Source organism: Melopsittacus undulatus, unplaced genomic scaffold (assembly GCF_012275295.1).
Source record: "Melopsittacus undulatus isolate bMelUnd1 unplaced genomic scaffold, bMelUnd1.mat.Z mat_scaffold_330_arrow_ctg1, whole genome shotgun sequence".
NCBI classification, from domain to species: Eukaryota; Metazoa; Chordata; class Aves; order Psittaciformes; family Psittaculidae; genus Melopsittacus; species Melopsittacus undulatus.
Window position 1 is genome coordinate 17,601 of NW_022994248.1, and position 19,383 is coordinate 36,983.

General features: G+C 40.7%; 1 protein-coding gene across 1 annotated transcript in view; it reads left to right on the plus strand.

The window, feature by feature from the left end:
- LOC117438448 (TBC1 domain family member 8-like) overlaps positions 1 to 19,383 on the plus strand; it is a 48,935-nt gene that overhangs the window by 17,453 nt on the left and 12,099 nt on the right. Inside the window, 8 exon segments of the mRNA XM_034073963.1 lie at positions 709 to 827; positions 2,230 to 2,458; positions 6,066 to 6,306; positions 13,601 to 13,808; positions 15,354 to 15,548; positions 16,840 to 17,022; positions 17,412 to 17,562; positions 18,408 to 18,622. Of these exon segments, the coding sequence (XP_033929854.1) occupies positions 709 to 827; positions 2,230 to 2,458; positions 6,066 to 6,306; positions 13,601 to 13,808; positions 15,354 to 15,548; positions 16,840 to 17,022; positions 17,412 to 17,562; positions 18,408 to 18,622 (1,541 nt within the window).

Here is a 19,383-nt window from a genome sequence, read left to right on the forward strand (position 1 = left end):
TCTGGAGTTAGTGTGAACGCATTGCATTTAAAGCAACAGCAAAACCCTCAAATATATGCTTAGAGAAGGAAGCCTTAAAGAGGTGAAAATTTTTATTTGTCCAAGATTTTGTGTTCAGTGTATTTCTTCCCCAAACTGCTCTTGAGACTCTTCAGGTGTTGCTGAACCAAACTCTTTGATGCTAGGTACTTCAGAGAGGTTTTCAAATAAGATGCAGATCATGACCATGTGTATTCCTTTCAAAGGGTGTGCATGTATGTGTGAGTGTGGTGTGTGTATGCATGTGCACACTGAGGGAGGGAGAGAGGAAGATCAGGAACTTTTGGGAACAGGACGTAAATCAAAGGTTCCAGTGGCTGCTTAAGAACGTGGTGTCAGAATAAGCTGCACTCTGGCAGCTCAGGATGAAGTTTTGCTGTTTTTTTCTGCTTTGACTTTTAATGCAGCATTTGCTGGCTGGGAGTGTTTGAGAAGATAAAACTAAAAGCACTAAGACTAATTCTGTAAAACAATGAGGTTTTTGTTTTTCTCTAACTATACTGCTGTGAATGAGACCTTTTTGACCTGTTTGCTACCAAGAATTTTTGAGGTTGAAAGTTCAGTTTCTCATAATGAATTTATGAAGTAGTGTGTTTCATTACTTTCTTTTCTTCCTTTCAATTTTATTTCATAGGAAGAATTTCAGTAAATTACTTCTTGCTTTTCTAGGTGCTACTGCAGAGGAGATAAATCAGCACTGGGAATGGCTGGAACAAAACTTGCTCCATACTTTGTCTGTGTTTGACAATAAAGAAGATATTGTTAGTTTTGTGAAAGGGAAAGTGAAGGTAAGGAAATTATCTTACTTTCACCCTTTCTTGCATGATTACGGGTTTGTTAGAAGTGATGTCATGAAGCTGTTGTCATTCATATCTGGTTTTGTCCTTCTAAACCTCCTGTTGTGTTTTAAACACGCAGTCCCCAGAGCACAGGGACAGGGAACAAGGCCCTATTTAGTATCACCTGCATCATATACATCTGGCATAGAAACTGATGGTGGCTTTGTGAGATATGGGAGTCATGGCAGGGCACTGCAGTGAGGGTTATGGCTTGACACAGGCTTGCAGAAATGAGCATCCTTTTGGATGCTTAAAGAATTTTAAAAGTAAAGGAATTTGGTGACTGATGACCACATTTAAAATAACAATGGCACGTGCAGTAAAACTCAGAAAGCCTGGTGTCCTGAGGAGCTCCAAGAGGAGCTCAGTGATGGCTGTCCGGGGTCCAGGTTTGCTGGTGACCACTGTACTTAGGTCCTGCTGCAAGCTTTTCCTTACTAAGAGTTTTAATGAGGTGCTCTTCCCCAGTATCCATTTGTATTGGTCTGGGAAATCTGTAGGAATAATAATGGTTTTGGTGAAATTCAACCTTGCTGCTGTGATCTCAGGGGGCTCTGAAGTTGGGGAATAAGGGGACAAAGAGGCAAAACATCACTGTGCAAATCTTAGTGTTTATCCTGAGCTTTGTCTAAGGGCACTGAAAGGCTCAAATACAATTAATCTCTCTTGGTAATGCTGTGGCTGTTACCCAGCACAGCACATACTTAAAATTCTTCAGGTTTCATTAGTTATTGTTAAATCCAGGTTTTGGACCCCCTGCTTCTGCTGTGGACTTTTGGTATAGTAGGACTGCTTGGTAATTGCAAATTATACCAGGTGCTGTAACATGCAGTTGAGTCTGAATGATACTTAACTCCCTTGCTGTAATAGCACTGTTCACATTCTGATCACTTAATTATATTTATGTAAATATTCTTGAGACCATGTTTTTTATGGTTCCAAGCATGTTACAAGTTGCTGACAGATGTCACTGCATTGCTTCTTCATAGGAAAATAGTACTGGTCAATGCACACAGTTGTTACAGTACCTTTGTTCTGTATACACCAAATGACAGCATTCATAAGCCACAGTGAAATTGTAAATAGATGTTTCTGCAAGGCATTGAAAAAGTTATAGCAAAAAAAAAGGGCCCTAGAAAGCACGATTTGGAAGCATTCAGAATGAATGAATTCAGTATGAGAGATGCAAACACCTGAGAAATTTCTCCATTTGTGACAACTGCAAATCAACTTGAGTTTCCTTGTAAGACAGAGTTGTGTTACCAAAATTTGAATAGGTGAGCTTGTAGCAGCTTGCTGGAGTGTGAATGCCATAGCTTTGTCCTGATACATTATCTCGTTATGGACTCAGGCGCTGATTGCAGAGGAAACCAGCAGCAAGCTGGCCGAGCAGGAGGAAGACCCTGAGAAGTTCCGGGAAGCCCTGGTGAAATTTGAATCCAGATTTAATTTCCCTGAAGCAGAGAAATTGATCACCTATTATTCCTGTTGCTGTTGGAAAGGAAAAGTTCCTCGGCAAGGCTGGCTTTATTTGAGCATCAATCACCTCTGCTTTTATTCCTTCTTCCTGGGCAAAGAATGTAAGTGTAAATGTGTAAGAAATTTAGTGATAGGGAGAGGTATAAATATAACTATATTTCAAGCTAAAAGTAGCTAGGATTTTTATGAAAAGCCTATTTCACCTCTGAAGTTTAGTTTCTGAGGGGTTTTTTGTTGTTCAGCTGAAAGATCCTGTGTAATTTAGTATTCACTTCAGCCTTTATGTTTTAGTATGAATCCAGTAATAAAAATGAGGCATGCAGATACAGCTGCTATCTGCTTCTTTTCCTTGCCATGGTGAAGCAGCCTTAAAACATAACAGATCTCTACAGATTCTGAAATAGAGACTTTTAGTGCCAGAAATGGTGAGTGAGGATGGGTCCCCCTCATAGGCAAGGAAGCAAAGCTGTTGATGCCCAGCAGCATGGGAAGGGCTGCTAGGGCCAGCTGCCTGCCTGAAAATAGCCCAGGAAACATAACAAGGCTGTGTCCTGGAAAGCCAGGTGAAAATGCAGAGTTTTTAAGGGAAAGCAACAGCAATTTAGGGATTCCTTTGTGCTTCTGAACAGCAGTGCAGGAAGGTCACAGGGAGTGTGTCCTGGGGTTTTTAGACCTTCAGACTGTTCAGCGAGCTGTAAGGCTTTCATCAAGGTGTTCTTCTACAGAGGAAGGCTTGATGAAATGCTTGTCTGAATAGATATTAGATGATAAAAATGAATGTAGCCATTTAAATTCTATAGCTTTTTTTTGTTTAGTAAGACTGTGCATGAACTGCACGTTTTAAGCCCTGTTTATCCTGCCAGAACTTCAGCAAGAACAGTAATATAAGCCTGTACTGCTATAAATACAGCAAGAGCTTTACCATTTACTGTCTCGATTTAATATTGGGATGGCTAGTCAAATAAAATTGTAGGTTCAAAAATAAAGTACATTAATATAAAGATAAGAAAGATAGTAATTGGCAGCTTCGAAGACTTAAAACATACAAAGACATGCTTAGAGCTAGAGGTCCTTTTTTGCCCTGGTATTATTTCAGACCAATTATTTTGTTGTGTTTGCAAAAGGTGGCAGAGTTAGATTTAAAATGTTTGTTATTTGTTATAAAAAAAGAAGCTGAGTTTTGCTGGGAAGACTGGAATGGAATCTCTTGAAACATACAAGACATCAGAGTTCTTGTTTAATCTCCTTTTTTGCTGGCTAGTATTAAATAATATCCTTTCTCAATAATTTCTTCTTGCAAACTTTCTCCAATTAGATCTGATATATCCAGTCGGCCAAAGCACACAAAGCAGAACCAATGCTTAATAATGATAGATAATGGGAGAAGGAGGAGGGAGAGAGAGGAACCCTTTATATTTCTCCAAAAATACTGTTTATGCAATGCCACAGGTTGTTAAATGATACTGCAAGTACAACATCAAGCTGTATTATTTAAAAAGAAATCACTTCTCATTTCTTCTTAATAATAATTCATTATGAAAATACAAAACCCCCACAAACAACGACATGTTTGCAAATTTCATTTTGACTGTGGAAAACGCACCACTCATTCTCTATGGCAGCCAGTTGCATTGCCTTTGTGTTCCCGTGCATTTGCATGGAAATCTGAAATAAGAACCTGATGGTTTTTTTGGTTATGTTAAACAAGTTTCCATAGCTCAGTGGGAAGCATTATGTGCTGACATGCTTTCCATTTCTTTGATTCTGATAAGGAAAATTGCTGCTGTTTCAAAGATAGTATTTTGTCACATTTATAAAATACTTATATTACATCGAGTAATCCAGATTTACCATGGTTCTGGTTGTTACTATTTGAGAAGCTGATGCTGATTATATGTAGAACAAGTGATTCATTGTCTCTTTTTTTGTCAGGTAGCAAACAGAAATTAAATCTGGTTAAATCTGCTCTTGAAAATCTTTCCAAGAGATTGCATTTATTGCATTCTTCAATACATCATATGAAAGAAAAACCAATATATGGGTTGCAATAAAAATATTTCTTAAATGTGTTTTAACTCTAAAAATCCCCCCCAGATTTTAGACTGCAGTCTGTTTATAGGCAGAGCATTAAGTCTTATGCTTCTGGCAAGTTTGTCTTCTTCCCCTTGTTTTATTTTATGTTGAGATGATCTGGAATGCAGTATTGGAACCTGTTTTCAGCTTCTCATAAAATTAACTTCTGGCTTATGTGAGCATAAACTCCATGGAACAATTTTTCCCGGACAAGTCCCCTTTTATCTCAGCCATGAAGTATTTGCAGGATTTCAGAGGCTGAGAACACCGGGTTTCTTGAAAGGGCATGCCAAGGTTTCTTAATATTTATTAATTAAACTTGTGTTTTTCTAAGACTTTGAAGACTCTGTACCTTTCATCAGTTGTTTGGGCCCCTTACAATCCGCTGTGCTGTTTCTGTAACCAACACTGTAGAGCCTATGTGATGCTGACCTGCTTGAACAATAGTGCTATTGCTATGGTGCTATTCAATCTTTCTTCCCTTGGCTGTTCTGGTACAGATGATTTTATGACCATTCGCAACAGTTTGTGCATGTTGACACAGCTGTGCTTTATTTAAGGAAGAAAAAATGTAATCTGCAAATAATCTTGACAGCTGTGGTTCATGTAGGACAGAAACCTTGCTGAGGGTAGCTCCGCAGGTAATTAATGATTGTGGATAAGTATCATATATATATGACAATGTTTGTTATTACAGCCTTTTTTATTGTTTTATTGGCATCAGGAGACCTGCTAGGGATGTTAGGGGGTGTATTCTTGATATTATTGGCACAGAGAATCCTGGGAAGCTTCCAACAGTTGTTAAAAAGAAATTTAATCTATTTTAAAGTCCTTTCAGCCTAATTTCAACCCAGAGATTCATATGGGAGAGGCAAGTAACATCCTGCAGTGGTTATCTAGAATAAGCTGATTCTTTTTACTGTTTGTGTTTATATGCCTCGGCAATATTTAAGTACAGAGAACAGTGTCCTACGCTTTTTCTTTGCTATGAGCAAGTCCAGCTGCAGTTAATGTTTAGGACAAATTTGGCTGTGCACCTTTTCAGTAAAAAGTAACCAAAATGGGAAGATCCCCAAACCTAGACTCTTTGTTTTTGAACACCCTGTTTGTAGCACTAACTAAACTCTATAAAAATGTCCATGTGTAAAAGCTTCCTTGTGTATGGAAGTTGTTAGCTTTATTTTAAAATAAAAGTTAAAGTACCATGCCTGTAGTTGGTTTTCCACCTGCCTACAGTTTTATTTCTAGATTACAGAGCCTTTCCCTGTTACCTTCGTGCTCTTCAAACAAACTGTTTCTTCTGGTAGTAATGAAGCAGGCTGCAGAAGTGACTTGTAAAGGAGGTAGAGCACAGCGTGTGGCAGGTATTCTGCAAAGGCAGAACTCCCCAGACCAGCACTTTGTATGAAAAGAAGTTAAATTTTGAGGGAGAGATTCTGAGAAAGGCAGTCTCTTGGAGTGGGAGAGAATGGAGGTAGAGCAGTAACAGGCATTTCAGCTTTTGCTTGGACTTATTCTGCAAAAATGGGTCTCTTCCGAAATGTTTGCATTTCATTCCTAATTTGCCTATTTCCCAAGTCTGAAAAAAGTAAGCAGAGTTTCCAACCCACTTTTGCCTTTTTTCTCTGATGTCAGTGAAACTGATCATTCCTTGGGTTGAGGTCCAGAAGTTGGAAAGAACCTCCAACGTCTTCATGACAGACACGGTCCGTGTCACCACCCCAAATAAAGAGCGCGACTTCTCCACGTTCCTCAATATCACTGAGGCTTTCAGGATCATGGAGCAACTGGCAGATGTGACACTCCGAAGGCTGCTGGATAATGAGATCTTTGAACTGGATCCAGGCCTACAGGATCCTACTCAGATCACCAAGAGGTAAAGAGCTAAATTGTTGGGTGAGCAGAGGTTCATTGGTGGGCTCTGTGGTTTGCTATGTTAGCTGGGTAACATTTCAAAGCTTTACTTCACTGGGTACAAAAGAGATTTTATAATGTATTCTGGTGTATCCAGTAGGTGCATTTGAACTTGTGTGCGGTTTTATAGTCTTCCCTTAAACATCACTGTGGTTTTTTGTTTGTTTGGTTAGAAGTACTGTTCTCCATAGGAGGGTAGATTGCAGCAAGGGATATTTTCCATCTTCTGTGGAGAGCAACATTATTTTGTTTATCATTTTGGCAATATGTAGGCTTTCCTAGTGCCATCAATCCTGCAGAATTACTGCTTTTGGTTGTATCTGAAACGTGGAATTTCCCAGTAGCATGATTGCTGTATCTGACTTAGCAGGCAGTTTTTGGACTTAAAAACCCTGCAGGCAGTTGCAACAGATTAATATGTGATTGTCAGCTCTACCATTTGCATCTCCGAAATGCATCTCTGCATTCCTCTCCCACTACAGAAATGCACTGGGCTTTCAGGGAGAAGATTGATAACTATTTGTCTGCTAGTAGCACAACACACAATTCACTGTTGTGGGAAAGGGGAAAGGAACTGCCCAGAGGAATTTTAGGTGGGCAGGATGCAGTAGTCCAAACTGGAATTTGCCTGGGGCATCAGGGTTGAGGTGCTGGGTTAAAATACTTCTTTTCTGAACAGGGTGTGAATGGAGCTCTTATCCCCTCCTGAATCATACCCTTGCATGCTCTTCCTTCATCCCCCACTGCCAGAGGCATGAAGGGAATCACCCAGGTGTTGCTTCCTGGCTAAAACATATGGAGTGTGTGGTTTCCCTGAAATCCAGACACATGTTCAGCAGCCATTCTATTGTTTCCAAGGGGCATTTTTGCAGTGGTGTTGGATGTACATCTTGTCGAAACATTTCTGCAAGGTTTCGTAATGGAGTTTAAAAGACTAAAATGCGCTTTCTTTGCAATTTCATATGTACACATGATAAGGAAAATCACCAACACTGGGATTTCTTCCATGATGTTGTCAAAGAATTCATTTGAGGTGATATAGTGGTGAGCACCTATAAGCATCTTTGCAGGGTTTTTGTTTTTTTCGTAGCCAGAGTTCCTTTAAACACAGGAGCTACTGGTTTTTTTACAATGTACATGTCACTGGATGTTGCTTTTGGCCCAAGAAACGCAGGATATGTACTTTAAGTAATGAAAATAAACTAAAATTACAGTTGCAAGGAAAAGTGCGAGCTTAGTAATATGCTATAATGGGGAGTTTTTCAGGGACTCAACCTTTAAGTACTTTGTGGCATTTTTTAAAAGGTGTATGAGTAATGGCAAACAAGCAGCAGAAACCATCCCACACGTCTATTCAAACAGGTTTTCTCCTCACCTTCCGTCCAACTCGAAGAAGTCAGGAGGGAGCAGAGGAAAAGGAAGTATAAAAATATATTTACTGGATAGTTCCTGGGCAAGATACTCTCTAACCTGTGCTGATGTGCTGCAACTTGAGATAGCAGAAGGGAAAACATGGAAACATGGAAGATGCCAAAATCCCATTTCCTCTGCATGAATTAGGTGGTGGTTGGATAAGTTGCTGTTCCTGGTGCCCTTTGTAACACTTCACCAACCACTTTGATGTAAAGCGATTAAGCAAGACTGTAGTTTGAATAGTGGATAAACTGGTTTTTGATGCTGACATGTTTTGGGGGTGTTGAACTTCTCTGTGTGTGAAGTTTTTGTTGCCACTTTTTTTTTCTGAAGCCATTTTAGTACTACAAGAACAACTATTTTCCTCTTGACATTTTCCTCCTAATAATTGTCTTTTTTAGTTCTTGTGCATGATTTGGAAGCAAATAGTAGTCTATCAGAATGAAAGCAGTAATCCGCACATCATTAGAACCATTCCAGCTGTATCAAATTACTGAAGCTGCTGTAGATTGCTTTTGTTTGTTAGGGTTTCTTCTGCAAGAGGCTTGTCTTTGTATATTTATTTTTGAAACATGCACTTTTAATATTGTTCTGATCTGCATACTCTACATCCTGAAAACCAGAAACCTTTTCTACAGTTCCTGAGGTTCTTGGGGTCATCCTGCTCACCACTGGAAGTGCAATTAGGCCAACAGTCTCTGACACAAATTGTATGGTGGCCAGAGTCAAACAAGTTTTCATGCAGCTTAATGAGAGGATAAGGCTTGGAACAATGGATTACAAAGGGATTAATGACAATTGAGTTAATTGCCATAAAAAGGAAAATAAAGCTGAAGTGTTTGCTTCTTGCAGGTATATTTGTGTGCCATCCAATTTTACTGGAAACATATGGTAACTGTATTGTCTTTTTTTAATAGGAAGGTCACTAAAATCTCTGCTGTTGCTTTCCTGTGCTTCTTATTTCTATCTCTTTCAGGATGCAGGAATACCCGTTACATTCCTCAAATGCAGTGAGGAAATTGGCCCAAGCAGCAACCAAAATTTAAAAGCTTTACTACTGGTGTCAGAAAGGTTTCAAAAGTATGATACTTTTCTCCAGGTTCTAACCCCTTTGGTTTCTTTTCTTCATGTCTAACTGAATTGCCAAAGATGATGGTTTTGTTCCATATGAAGACAAAGAAGGGTTTTAACATTGATCTAAGCTGAAAAGAAACTGAAGTATCTTGAGTCATACATGTCACTTCAGTCACTTTAATTCCTTCAGAGAAGGGATCCGAGAATGCTGTAAACCTTGAGCAACAAGGAGGATGTAACTAGAAAGAACTTGCTTTCATTCCATCTGCCCAACAAAATCATTGGAAAAGACCTTTAAGGTTGGAAACGACCTTTAAGGTCATGGAGTCCAACTGTTAACCCAGCACTGCCAAGTCCATCAATAAACCATGTCCCTAAGCAACACATCTAAATGTCTTTTAAAAACCTCCAGGGCAGGGTTTGGATTGTATCTCTCGTGACAGATGATTGCCTAACCTGTTTTTAAGGATTTCCAGTAATGGAAATATCAGGATCCATGCCAATACTTCACTTCAGTTGACACTGAAAAGTCTTTCTGAAGTCTAACTTGAATCTTTTGTGCTTCTTTTTGAGTCTGATAACTTCTTGTCCTATCCAGTACTATTAAAGAGTTCAGCTTCTTTAGAACAGCCATTTGTATACTTGGAGGTTGGTATGCATCTCCTTTATCTTTTCTTGTTTAAACTGCACTGCCCTAGTTAAGCCAGGTTTTTCTTTATCAGTTCTGATTTTAGCTCTTCTGCTTGCTCTTCTCTGGACATTCAGCACTTATTCATCGGGTGGTGGGATACAGGAATGTTCCAGATGCGTTTCCAGTGCTGACCCAGGCAGGAGCAGCATGACCATCTTTGGAGCAACACTGGATGCTTTTTAAGGTTTGGCTGGATATCTAGTCTAAGTCATGCTTTGCCAAGAAAGATTGAACCAGATGATCCTTGATGTCCCTTCCAACCTGGTATTCTATGATTCTATGATCTCCAGGACTGCTGTTCTGCATCTTGGTGGCCATGCATTTTTACAGCCCAGTGCAGTGTTCCTCTCCTCCTATGAGCAGAAGGCTGTTGGCTCATGTTTGACTTGCGATCCTGTGTGTAACCTCTAGGTTTTTTCTTTTTGCTGAATGGCTGCTGGTGGAGATAATATCTGTGCTGCATTTATGCAGCTTATGGTGTACAGATGAAAACATATGTAATGCTGTGTTTGCACACCATCGCTAAAGTTTATGAATATAAATCTGAATCTGACCCTGTTCTTCTGCTCATTAGCCTCTACAAGTCTCATGATGTGTGCAAGTTTAATAACAACAATCTCTTGATCCATTGTGCAGATTGCTGATGAAGATGTTGAACAGAAGCTAGACTCCCTAAGGAAGTCCTCTTGATACAGCCTTCCAATTTAGTGAGCAGCTTTTGAGGGCTGCTTTTTGGGGTACTCTTTTTCAACTGTCTTGGTACAACAGTTTTCACTTTAATCTAGTTTTACTAGTTACATTAGGAAATAAGAAAGACTTTTGAAAATTTTGGCTAAAACATCCATTGCATCTCCTCCATCTAGAAGTCAAGCATTCCTGTGACATAAGGGAATGATATTCAGTTTACATGTCTCTTGACAAGGCCGTGTTGGCTCTTCCCAGCTAACTTCTGGCTTGCTTACAAGGAGCCTTTCTTGCCACACGAATTTGGCAGCTCTGCCAATAAACAAGACATATATAATTGGATGTGTTATTTCCAAAATCTGTAACTTTCTGAGTTTGGATAGCAAGAAGAGTCTAGTAATTGGTTTCTAAAAGCAAGAGGTCAGCCATTCTGGTAAGATTTTAGATAGGCAGCAAGTGACTCAGCAGAGCTAAAATCTTGCCAGCTTGACTTCTGTTAGACCTAAAGCAGAGAAAAACGTTTGACAATGAGGACATCATTTTAAGTGTGCTGATACTTTCAGGCATTTTGTTAGCCTTGTGTGTTATTTCCTTTAATTTAAAACTCTTGGAAGGCAATGTGGGGGTCACGCACAGGGAGTTATCACAGTTCAGACTTGCCATTCACTTTGAAGTGCTCAAGTTGGAGGCAGTCCAGGATCCTGTAACATGCAAGTCAGGAGCTGTGCTTGAAAAGAATTGCTGAGTTTTCTGAAAAGCAGGGAACAAGGCAATTACATCTTCTTGCTTCTCATGGTGCATGTGTTACTTAAAAACCAAACCAACATGGAAATGGATATGTTAGGAGAGCAAATTTCAAAGAGATTGAGCACAGGTAGGAAGGTTGCATTTCTGTTTGGTGCTGGAGGCATTGTGAAACTCAAAATGAAAGCTGTGGGACTTGGTGATGTGGGCCAGTCACTGCATCTTTGCTGTATCATGTTTAAACAATTGCCTGTCTTGTTTTAGGAGCTAATTTCATTTGTGGGTTTTTTGAGTTATAGGTTGTTGTTTGTTTTTTTGTTTTACCAAGCTCTAGTTTTATTTGACTGTATTTAGGAAGGGAAGCAATTGCTTTAAGCCCTAGAATTCACCAGCCTAACAGGAAGTGTTTTCATGGTGTGCCACTTTCCAGTAAAATATCTTGTTTGAGCCCACAGTGGAAGATGCTGACAGCATTCCATCCCCATGCTACCATATTTTCTTTCTGGGATCTCTTGCACCAGCTGGCCCCTGTTTCAGCACTTGTTTTTGTGCAGCCCTGGCTGTGGTGTGCTCTCTGCGTTGGCCCTATATGAACCTGTGTCATGAATCAGCAGGGGACAGGCAGTTCCAGGGGTGTTAGGACTGGCAGCCTTCCCCCAGTACAAGGCATGGAGGTTCAGTGCAGTGCGTGGTGAATTTACTTAGTTTCATATATGGGAAATGTTATTCTTCAGCTTAAAAACCTGTGGCTTCTTGTCTGAAAGGCCCTGCACCTGGAGCCTGCAGCCCCAGGAGATGCAGCAAGATCCTGAACACGCAGAAACTGCAGATTTTGGAGCATTAGAAACAGTCACCTCCTAAATAACAGACAGTCACTGCCTCCACAGAGGTCCCACTCTTCCATATAATGCCTCTTTTCACATAAAGGTATAGAAGTTTTTGCAACCAAAAGGTGCAGGGAGGGTCTTACCTTAGCACAATAGCAGCAGAACACAGCTCTACCCGGACCTAACTGCAGATGCTATCAGCAGTGTTCATCTGTGCTGTGCTGAAATGGAAAATATTTTAGTGGTGAGTTAACTAGGAGGCATATCCTGATCCAGCTTTGTCACAATAGCAGATCGCTGCGGGCACTTATCAGAGTTGCTCTCGTTGTGGAATTTTAACTCGGGAGCAACCTTTTTGTCTTCCTTCACAAAGAGGGTTTTTCTTTGTTCTGTGTGAAAAACAGGAGACTGTTTGTCTGTTTTGCTTGGATAATGTTTTTAAGGAAGATAATGCTTGAGAAGGAAACAGCAGCCAAACGCTGGTTGAGTGCGTTCTGTCTTTTCTGTTGGTCTCAGATACAGATCCTCCCTTCTTCACAGGTCTCGGTTTGTTCTGGAATGTCTTCCTTCCTGCTTCACATGGCTTTACATTTCTCTATGGATTAAACTGAAATAAGAAAAACCCCAAACCAAACAATTCATTTACTTACTGAAGCAGAGGCTTCATCTCTCTCACCTTACTTTTAAACAGCAGGGCTGGGATAAGGGGGAAGCATCAGCAGAAGAGGAGGGTTTGGGAAGGAGCAGAGAGGGGATTTACAACATCAAGGTACCACTCCCTGTTGTACTTCAGCCCACGCTTAAAATTCTTTCAATGGAACAAAGTCAAGCTTTTTGTTTTTTGCTTTTTTGTTTAATTCCCCCAAGGTGAATCATGTTTGGAAAAATTTACTTGCAGTAAAGAAAATGATAGAATTTAAGCCCTAATGATTCTGTAGCTGCTGTTTGTGAGCTAATAGCTGTGGTCTGTTTATAATGTAATTGCACAGATCTTTAAATTACTGCAGACTTCTCCATTAAGAAAGGAAGAGAAAAAAAATCCCCAAAGCCAAGTCTGTAGAAGCATAGCTCAGTAATGAAAGGCTAATTTATTTAAACTTTTTCTCTCCATGTAAATGTGGATGGGTGACTGGAAGGAAGCCAAGTCCAAATGGAGAGTAACTGGTGCTGTTATTCCCAGCTGAGTCTTTTAAGTGACCTGAAAACGTTCTGCATTTTGCAGCTGTTCTGAGGGCTCTAAGAGGGTGATACCTCTGCAAGTCAAGGATTTGGTGATTATAAATACCACCATCATTAACTGTTTTATTACTGATGGCATTGGAATTACTCACGGAGCAAATGCATTACTTTCAGATGCAGCTGCAAATCCCTGGGGTGCTGTTAGTAATGCTCTTGGGAAGGGAAACAAGGAACATAAAACTCATCTCTGTTGCTCAATGTACATTCATCAGACGAGAAATTTTGTTATCTCCTGGGCATTGAAATCTGTAATTCTGAGTCTGGAAATTCATACAGCAGCCATAGAAAATGCACAGTTAAATAATAATTAAAAAGACTCCAACAAACTAGCTAATTTAAATCAGTGTCCTTTCCTTTCCTAGTCACCACAGTAGTTGCTTTTGACCTTAATGTTAAACAAGCAAGTATTGATAACGATTCTTTTTTGCTTTTATCATCCTGTTCACATAGGCAATGAAGGTTGATGCGATGGTGCTTTTATTCTGTGTCCCTCGCTCTTGTTGAGGCTAACAAGAAAAGCAAAGCTTGAGCTGGATGTCCTGGCTTTTGGGTCTTGTGATTCCCTCTCACTGTTTTCTCTTAAGGGATCTTGAAGCCAGAGCCCAGAATGAATTCTTTCGGGCCTTCTTCAGATTACCCAGGAAGGAGAAGCTGCATGAAGTTGTAGACTGTTCTCTCTGGACGCCGTTTAGTCGCTGTCACACAGCAGGAAGGATGTATACTTCAGACAGTTATATCTGTTTTGCCAGCAAAGAAAATGGCTGCTGCAATGTTATCATCCCACTTAGAGAGGTAGAGTTGTTTCATTTCAGATCTTTATCTGCCTTTTTCTGCTGCAAGCATCCACTGTCACCTGACTTACCTGCACACTATTGATTGATGGAAAAGAGTAGGATGCTTGTGTGTATCATGTCTATGGGGTTGTTGTACAGCTTGTTCTGGGATTCATTTGGCCATGAGTTCCTAAATATATGGGTGGTTCAACATGATCTACAAAGCGAAGTACAGACAGTTAATGCAGCAAGACAGCACTGCAAAAGCATAGTGTGCTCAGTCCAAGACTTGGACCCTCCCAGCTCCACAAACACATCCAGCTTAATGTGATGGAGACTTCAGCTTGGGCCCATCCTGGCGTTATAAAAGCATCCTTGTCTGAGATCAACACTTTGAAGTGTTGAAGCTCTCCCTTCATAGGCACACTCTAGGAAACCTGTGGATACTTTGCAGACTGTAGGGCAGAGAGAAAAAGGAGATGTTCTGAATGCAATGAACCGCTGCCAAATTTACATGAAATCAGAGACTTATTTAAATGGAGGGAGAGCACATGGAAAGGTGGTGGGAGTAGAAGAGGAGAAGGAAGCTGTCAGCAAACCACCTGCCTGATCTACTATGGATACAAGGCTGTTATGAATTCCTAATTAAAGCTTTCGTTTCATCCTCAACTAATACCAGAGTAACATCCAAATGATATTCTAACTGTAGCAACTTACCTTCCGCTGTTACAGAAACAGAAAACAGTAAGAGAACAGTGTTACACACTTAATCAGAAACAACAAAACAACTGTTTTCCCCCATCGTCAAAAGTGTGAGATTTCCTCCTCCATCCCTCAGCATGTGAGCAAGTTGATGCTTTCTCAGATCTTGTTTTAATCATACTCCCCTTTTCTTATCTTTCCCCTCAGCCCATTCTGCAGGAGTGGGTCACAAAATCATTAAAAAAAATTAAAATAAAAAAAAAAAGCAGGAATACTCTTTTGGTGTCTGCATTGAGCTTCTAAAGAGACCACGAGCTTCAGGTGGTAGGATGTGTCTGATCAAGGAAACCTGGAGGCCTTACTAACAGTCTTTCAATACCTAAAACGGGCCTAAAAGAAATCTGGAGAGGGACATTTTCTAAAGGCATGTAGTGACAGGACAAGGGGGAATGGCTTTAAACTGACAGAGGGTAGAGTTAGATTGGACATTAGGGATTAGAGTTAGATTAGACATTAGGATTTAGACATTAGACATTAGGAAATTCTTTACTATGAGGGTGATGACACACTGGAACAGATTGCCCAGAGAAGCTGTGGCTGCCCCATCCCTGGCAGTGTTCAAGGCCAGGTTGAACAGGGCTTTGAGCAATCTGGTCTATTGGAAGGTGTCCCTGCTCATGGCAGGGGGTTGGAACCAGATGATCTTTAAGATCCCTTCCAACCTTAACCATTGTATGATTCTAATAACGATGTTTAAAACGTGCGTGCGTATGTGTTTGTACATTTTAATACATGTAGAATATTTGAAGATGTGTAAGTGGAAGTGGTACATAACATGTTTTCTGCAATGTTTCTGGAAAAGGTAATCAGTATAGAGAAGATGGAGGACACAAGCCTTCTCCCTAATCCCATCATTGTTAGCATAAGGAGCAAGACGGCCTTTCAGTTCATTGAACTGAAGGACCGGGATACTTTGGTGGAGAATCTGCTCCAGAGGCTAAAAGAAGTGAACTCCAGCAACCCAGTACACTGTAACAACTTGCACAACAAGAACCAGGTACCGAACTTCTGAATTTTTTTTAGGGATATGAATTCAATCTGTTTATCCATTGGTCTCTTGTCCTGTCTGGGGGTTGATCTTGAGCCAGTACTTGTGTGATGCCTTCTTTAAAGACCTGCCTGATGGGATGGAATGCACCCAGAGCATGGGTTGTGATTGGCATGTTGAGGGAAGCAATGAATATAGCATTGCAGAATGGTTTGGGTTGGAAGGGACCTTTACAGGTTATCTAGTCCACCCACCCTGCAGTGAGCAGGGATATGGTAGGGAGCAGGGTGATGGACACCTCAACAGTCTGGAGGAATAGGTTGACAGAGACCTTGTGAAGTTCAACAAAAGCAAATGTGATGCCTGGCAGACTAACCCCATACAAAAGGAGGGGCTGAAGGATAGAGAAGAGCCATGTGGAAAAGATTGGAGGGTCCTGGTGGACAACAGGAGGCTGAGCTTTTATAAGTGAGCAGTGTGCTCATATCATAGAGGGCCAAGAGCATTTGGGGTTGAACTAGCAGGACTGTAAGCAGCAGGTCAAGGGATATTACTGTTCCCTTCCATTCAGCACTTCTGAGGCTGATCAGAAGTACTGAGTTCAGTTTTGACTCTGCCTCTCCACACAAGAAAAGCATTGACAAATTGGATCAAGTCTAGTGGAGGGCTAAAAGATGGTCAGGGCTGGAGCACGTGTTTTCTGAGGAGAGGTTGATGGAGCAGGTCTTGTTCAGTCTGTCTTCTACTAGCTAATGGGGAGTTACAGAGAAGATGGAGCCAGAGACTTCTTGGAGGTGCCAGCTGAAAGATGGGCAGCAGCAGTCCCAAAATGTAGCAAGGGGAAGTCCAAATAGATGAAAAGAGAAAGCTTTCACCTCAAGAGTGGGCAGAGCTGGACCAGGCTGCCCAGAGGAACTGTGGATGCACCTTCCTTGGAGCTACTCAACATGAGTGGACACAGCTCCTAGCAACCTGGTCTGAGGGATCCTGCTTTGAGCAGGGGATTGAAAAAGATGGTGTCCCCTGATCTAAATAGTTCTATGATTCTGTTTTCTAGTTCTTAGCTGAAGTAGATTGTTTGGTAGCTTATCATCAAGGACTCTTAGACTAATAACTTCTTTTTTTAAGGAACAGCCTTTTTCCTGCCATACAAATGAATGAGGATTTGTATAAGGTCTTGAGTAAAGTGAGAAGGTTTTTATGTAAAAGGCAAAAACTAACCCAGCTGTGTCTTAAAGATAGCTGGGGACATAGTTCTTAGCCTCTTCTCAGTCATTACTGCTTTGATTTTGCATTGCAGAACAGTTCTGCCTTTGGGTCCACATGCATGCTTGGGGACAGTGAACCTGTGTGTCTGGGAACAGAGGCTTCACAAAGCAAGGAGAGAAGTGAATGTGGAAAGGACAGCAGTTATTTGCTCAATGCAGAAGCACTAAGATCAGACTTCCATCAGTCAGGAATAGTGGGCCTGGATTTTGGAAAGGTATGTAACATTTTGGGGAAGTGGTAGCAGTTGGTGGTCTGGGTTTTTTTGTTTGTTTATTTAAATCTGGGGTGACATTCAAACAGATAATCATGTTCAGTAAAATGAACTCTGTATTGGCTGGAGAAATTGGTTATGGGATAACAGCTTTTCCATTTGCTTGGAGTTTTTTCCTCTTCATTTCTTTCTCATGAATATTTATATTTTTTTCTCCCTGTGTGGTGAATTGAATATGCGAAATGGGGAAAGTTGTAGTCCTTAGAGTAGACTTCCCATTTCCATTGGTATTGGAAATACCTCGTGGAATTTCTAATATGCAAAATATTTCTGTTTACCAGTTCTCACATGCACGTGATTTGTTCTTTTAAAACACATCTTCTTGTTCCCAGTCTAGGGAGCAAATCAAGGAGAACCTGTGGGATGACCATTTTGTAGAATATGGCAGAACCGTGTGCATGTTCCGCACAGAGAAGATCAGAAAACTTGTTGCCATGGGGATCCCTGAATCCTTAAGAGGCAAACTCTGGCTGCTCTTCTCAGGTGGGCAAGCTCAGAAATGTTGGCTGTAGCCATCATCTGATTCTGAACATGGCAAAACCTTTCGGCAGGAAATCTCCCAAGGGCAATTAAATGTTGTTTTCATGGAGCTTATGATACTGCTTACAGGAGTGAGATGACCTGAACTGAACTAATAAATGCAAGGAAGTAGCTGGATAGATTTGTAAAATCTCTGTCTCAAGATGACATGACATAATGTGCAGGAGAATTGAAATAACGTCATCTTCATCTGTGTCATTTAACATCATGTTTGTATAAGATAATGTTCATCTTCAAGCAACAATTAGATTGTAGCATAAATATTGATTTAGCCCTAGGCAAATCAAATTATTGCAAAATAAGGGCATCAGCAGTCCTGCTGCTGCTTCTTATTGAATGTTGGCAGGGAGAATAGAGATGGAAAAAATAACTCATTTCATACACAGATCTGTCAGAACCAGAATCCTACAATACGATCGCAAGTTTAGTCCTTAATCCAGTATATGACATGTTCAAACACTTGTAAAAAGTGGTGGTTTTCCTCCAGAGGGTGTGAGCAGTGCTGAGTACATTTCTAACTGTAATCCTCTGCTGGGGAAGTTTCCTGCTCAGTGTCAGTATTAAGGTGTTTTGAATGATGTTGGGTCATGCAAGCTTTGCTAATATTTATTTTGTCTTCTGCTGGGACTTAATTTCTTTCACTGGTCTGGAAATTTCACTAGGTTCACAAACCCTGGGGAAGATCATTTTGCTTACATCCTTTTGCGCAGTAATTCCCACAGCACCAAGTTTAGCATCATCCTAATTTACTTTGTGTTTTCCTCTTTCTCTCTTCCTGCTGCCTTCAGATGCTGTGACGGATCTCGCCTCACATCCTGGTTACTATGTACATTTGGTGGAGGCATCCATGGGCAAATGCTGTATGGCGACGGAGGAGATCGAGCGTGACCTCCACCGCTCACTGCCTGAGCACCCTGCCTTCCAGAGCGAGACGGGAATAGCTGCCCTAAGGAGGGTGCTCACGGCGTACGCGCACAGGAACCCCAAAATTGGATACTGCCAGGTGAAAAACCCCCAGTGGGATAATACTCATTGCCTCTTTAGCTCTTTCCTCTCTCTCCCAGTTTTATTGTACTCTTGGGAGTATTTTTAATGTTGGTTTTGATAAATAATGTCCTTCTAGTTAGGAAAAAACCATAATTTTAGCTACTAAATATAACTTACTCTGGAAAACAAGTGCTTAACTGAGGGCTTTGGCTTAAGTATTCCCTCAGCAGTTTGCAAACTGCATTTAGAGTTAAAGAAGGGGAAAAAAAGTTGTTTCTGATGCTTCTCTGTGTTCAGAAGTGTTTTTCTTGCACAAGACTTAGAGACAGTGCAAAGTAGATGAGATTCACATAGAGCACTGGGGCAGAGGTTTAATGAACTGAAGTTCTACCCCTTTCTTCCCAAACTGATGACAAATTACTAAAGTACTTTGCCCAGCCAGCTAGCTAAAATAATAACTTTACCATCTGTGCAGCTCCCCGAATTCTGATTGACATCAGACTGGTCATGCAGGAAGGATGGGAAAGCAGCCCCAAAACATACTACACTATCAGTTGCCTGCTTTTTATCTGGGCAAATCCAATACTGTGTTTTTTTCCACTATTTCCTATTGCTCTTAAGAACAGCAGTAAACAGAAGCTTGAAAAACTTGTTATGCCTGTAGGTTGCAACTATGTGTTCGCTGTCTGTTACCCTTCTCTTGCTGTTTTGCTGTTTAGGGTTTCTTTGCTGGTTCTTTATTTCAATTTACATCATGTTAGGCTACTTTTCTCTCTT